The sequence below is a fragment of the Abrus precatorius genome, unplaced genomic scaffold (genome assembly GCF_003935025.1).
Source record: "Abrus precatorius isolate BTA unplaced genomic scaffold, Abrus_2018 Scaffold8, whole genome shotgun sequence".
Lineage (NCBI taxonomy): Eukaryota > Viridiplantae > Streptophyta > Magnoliopsida > Fabales > Fabaceae > Abrus > Abrus precatorius.
In genome coordinates, this window is record NW_020874428.1 from 37925199 (window position 1) to 37930040 (window position 4842).

The 4842-nt window shown below is 30.6% G+C and overlaps 1 protein-coding gene across 1 annotated transcript; it reads right to left on the minus strand.

Moving 5' to 3' along the window:
• Positions 1 to 1759: 1759 nt before the first annotated feature.
• On the minus strand, positions 1760 to 3643 carry LOC113874838 (transcription factor MYB98-like). Its single transcript, XM_027513052.1, has 4 exons — positions 2934 to 3643; positions 2650 to 2776; positions 1927 to 2431; positions 1760 to 1866 (listed from the first exon to the last, which is right to left on the minus strand). The coding sequence occupies exons 1-4, from the start codon at positions 3641 to 3643 to the stop codon at positions 1760 to 1762; spliced, it is 1449 nt and encodes a 482-aa protein (XP_027368853.1).
• Positions 3644 to 4842: the final 1199 nt, after the last annotated feature.

The window sequence follows — 4842 nt, forward strand, 5'->3', positions numbered from 1 at the left end:
TCTTCAAACATCAACAGAAGTCGATTTTAATCATTTTCGCTGTACTATAAAAGTCGATTATAATCGACTTCTTTGGATCCACAAACCAGTCACAAAAATCAGCTTAAATTGACTTCAATAAAGGATGAAAGTCAATTAAAGTCAACTTTTTTGAAGAATAAAGTTAATTAAAATTGACTTTTTCAAAGGCAAAACTAAATTTAAATGTAAAAAGGAAGTCAATTGTAATCGACTCCTGAGTATGAGTTTTAGGACATTTATGTAAAAAATAATTAGGACACATACGTGATTTCATATTAAAAAAGCTGTATTTCTGTAAAAATAATTCTCTAAAAATTGAGGGACATATATACATGTCAACTCTAAGTGTATTAAAAATTTATATATAAAAGTTTTCAAAAATTTTATTTACTTGTCAATTTTTAAAGATATTTTCTAATTATTATGGCTAAATAATTCTTTAATTTAATATTTAAAAGTTAATATTATATCATCCCCACTTTCCAAATTCCAAATCAGTTTTTCATTTCAAACCCTGTCTTCGCCTACTGCATTTCATCCCCACTACTATGTTAAAGGGTTTTCCTTCCTCCATTTTCTCTTCTTGCCATTATGGATGCATCAAGTGAATTTTTGATACTTTTCTATTGCTTTGTGTCATTAGATTTACGATGTTCATCTCCCAAAGTCATTGATCTTCTCCAAACACCTTTCTTCCCCTGCCAATAACAGAGCTAGCCTGCGATGCATCCACCACCAACGACAAGACATCACCCTATTGCCAATTTCAACGCTTTTTGTCTTTGTTATAATGGAAGATTTTTTAGAGGAACCTTTTTATATTAAGAAAATTTTCAAAAGATCTTTTTCAATAAAAAAAATTATAATAAAACTAATATAAAATTTAGTAAATTAATTGAATAAACCTTATTCGTCTACCTAAAGGAAACATAAGATGTCCCTCAAATGTCTCGCGCAAAAGCAAGCACCATTATTTTTTTATTGATTTCTTAAGTGATACCTTGAAATAAAATTTTATTTCAAAGGTCGGCAAATAAAAAGAAACAAAAAGAAATAACTTTGTTAAGTAAAAGAAGAAAATTGTCTTGTTAACTAGTATCCTTCGAAGAGCTTTGGTTAAAAAATTATTAAAAATCATGTTGAAAATGTATTAAAAATGCTAATATGTATTCTTGAGCACTGATAATAAATTTTTTCTCTTTTAATTTTAGCATTTTCCATAGGAAAATATCAATGAGCTATTTACTCCATTTCAGCTGTAATTAATTTTAATAGCAATCTCACTAAATTCTTAGTAAAGACAAATTAACGCAACCTTAGTTGCGTTATTCAGACATGTATGAAAAATGTACTTTCTTAAACAAACTCAAACAGAAATTTTATACTTTTATTTATTCTAAATAACAATTATACAAATATTTTTAATTCAATTTATTTTTAATATTATCTTTCCCACCCTTTTCTGGATTGTAGCCAATCTCTGCATTTCTCTTCAATTGTTGAGCACGCATAATAGTTACAGAATGAGAACTGAGTCCAAGCTCTGTCTCTGCATCATCGTTATTAAAAAAAATAAAGTCCAACACTTGAAATAAAGAAATAAATCAACATGGTGAGTGTGTATTATAAATGTAGATATGATGTAGAAGCTACGATTAGTAGCATATAAGTAAATGTAGATCCATGTTGTTCAAACGTGAATCTGAACATGTATTTATACACCGATACTTTCATTAACCTAGGTCATCATCTCTACCAAATCCAGTTCCTTCTTAACTTCAATCCCCACATTAGGTGCCATCATCTCCTGTGGCATATCTGTCTCATGATGGTCATCAACGTTAACTGCATAAACACAATGCATGCCTCCCTGATCGGATTGTTTTCCCTCCATAGTAGCAGCACATAGCATTTTTCCATCAAAATCTTTCTCATCCACAGTAGAAGCACTTTGCATATCATCTAGAAGAGAATCAATACTACACCCCTCTTCAAACAAATTATCATCCAAACAAATATCTGGGACCTCATTAAATTCATAATTTGGCACCAATCGGTTATTGGGACAAAATTGATCTGCAGTGTGAGGCTGAGATGTTGCTTTCCTTGTGCTAGTATTGTTTGTCTTGGCATTAGCATTTGCCTTAACAACAGATTTTTTTCTGTAGTCTATCGGTGGATTTTGGTCCAAGTTCAAGCTCTTGATATATTCCTGAAGAAGAGAGCCTCTAGGATACTTTGAACGACATTTTCTTTTGGAATATTGCCTTCTCTTGGTTGCATTCCAATGGTTTTTGATTGAGTTCTCAGTTCTTCCTGGCAATCTTTTTGCAATCTCAGCCCACTTATTTCCTATCTCTGCATGAGCTTGGATAAGTATCTTATCCTCTTCTTCTGTCCATATGTCCTTCTGCAAAATGGGCACAAAAGTAGTTTAATAAAAGGCATTATTAATCATATAAAAGTAGCATTCCAAAGGAAAGAATCACCTTATGTTGTGAGAGTTAAGGGGAACAAATTTCAATTATTGGATCATGCTTTTATTATTTATGTAATTTTATGTATAGACCCAGAAGTGAGAAATGTATCTGTACTAATTTATATTATATATGACATATGAATTGAAACCTTAATGTCAGGCCTTAAATGGTTATGCCATCTTTCTCTGCATTGTTTCCCTATTCTTCCAGGCAATGTCTGAGCAATATGAGACCACTTCCTCACTCCATATTGTTCCACCAGTTGAATCAACAATCTGTTAGGGGAATCAGTCAAAGCACATATATTTGTGTTTTTAAAACCAAAATATCATAAATTCCAAAATGTGAGAAAAAAAAATGATGTAACAAGATTAAATAGCCATGTAAAACCAAAGGTTTAATGGAAACTACATATTCCATGAAATTATGTACCTATCTTCATCTGCTGTCCATTGTCCCTTCACTATGTTGGACTTCTTCCGAACTTTGAATGTTCTTCTAGTGGTTGGAGTTTCCCTATTGGTTTTATTCAAGCCAACTCTCTTATAATAATTTGGTGGAGATATGTATGAGACTTCATCGGGTACAACAATATTCAAAGGCTTGGTTTCTAGAGGATTAAAGGGCACATAACTTTGGTTTCCAACCATCATATCAAGCTGATTCCTCCGAGGGAGGTTCAAACTATAACCTTCATATTGGAAATTGTCCGTAAGATGAGCATGCCCATTACAATTACTCTCAGGAAAAGGCTTGCACTCATAAACTTCAAAATCAGCAGGTGCAGATTCGCATGTTACATTATGATCAAAAGGATCAAAATTTGAAGTTTGGATGCCAAAAACTGGATTGGATGAGTAGTCATTCACATTAAACTGATCAATGCGAGGAAAGTCTTGCAGAAAACACTGTGAAGAAGGGTCTCCAAAGGGAATGTCATCTTTCATTCTGGATCTCAAGTAGTTTTCTTGCAAATGCATAGGTTGTGAGGCATAGTTTTCATTGAGGTTTGTTTCTATGTCCATGAGAGAAGGAGTAACAGAACCCAAGGGAAACATCTGCGTTTCAAGCCATCTCCATTTGCGTTCCTTAATAGGAGGAAGTGCAAATGCATTAATTACAGGACAATTGATATGAAGCATCAAATGGCCAAGATTGTTTCACATCTAGAAACTTGACCATAAGTTACAGTTCAAGAATAATATTGCGGTTACATATTTGCATGGTTAATATTGGTGTGGTCAAACATTCTTCTGTGAATAGATTTTATGCACAATTATGCCAAGGTAGTAATCCATGAATGCCACAAAGACCATACTAATATTCTTTGAGGATTTGAATAATAATTAGTGCATTTAGTTCATTTTATTTCTTTTCTGTAGTTTATGCCATTGGTTTCACTATACAGGGGTAATGTTGCAACCTGTTAATTTGACAAAGGAAAAAAAAAAGCTTTTAGAATTTACGGTAAAACAGGTTTATACATGTTTCAGATTACTAATTAATAATGTAACATATCATCTACTTCAGTCAATGAGTAACCTTCACTCAAGAATAAAGACTAATTAGGCTAAATTTGTTGACTTGCGAAAAAGGGAGCAATTTCACTACACTGCTGGCTTGATAATCTGAATTGGCTGATCAATTTGTGTATACCATGACTTTTTTCAATCTTTTGCTGACTTGATGTTTAAAAGACTAACTACTTGTTTGGATTAGATCAATATTTAGGACTGTTTTTTTATTTTAGAAAGATCTTTCAATAATATTTTAATCAGAACTTATTTTAACACAAGTTCAAACATATAATGAGCATTTTATTTGTGAAATCTTCTAATTTAGGGAAGGGGAAATAAATCTAGATTACTTGAAATGCATTTAGTTGATGAAATTTATTATAAAATTTACTAAAACAAATATGAATTTAATTTTGAATTAAGCTTGAGACATTCTCAAAAGTTGACACTGGCTTCCTCTTTTGTCTCCAATACAAAATAGTTTGACCTGAAAAATCTTGTTAAGTAACTGACAAGAGTTAGCAACCTCTATTTAATTTTCCTTAAAAGTTACAATAAAGATAATGATAAAGTATAATTCTTAATAATATTGAGCGTTAAATACAAATAAACTAAAAAATATGTCCGTACATGATACTATTTGTTTTTTTATTAAATTAATTTATTTTAAAATATAAAATATATAATTTAAATATAAAAAATATATAAATATAATAAAAAAATTATTTATTAAAATAAATTTTTATTTAAACTTATTTAAAATATGTATAATTTAATATTTCTTAGCATAAAATAAAATAGCATACAAATATCTTAATTTTAAA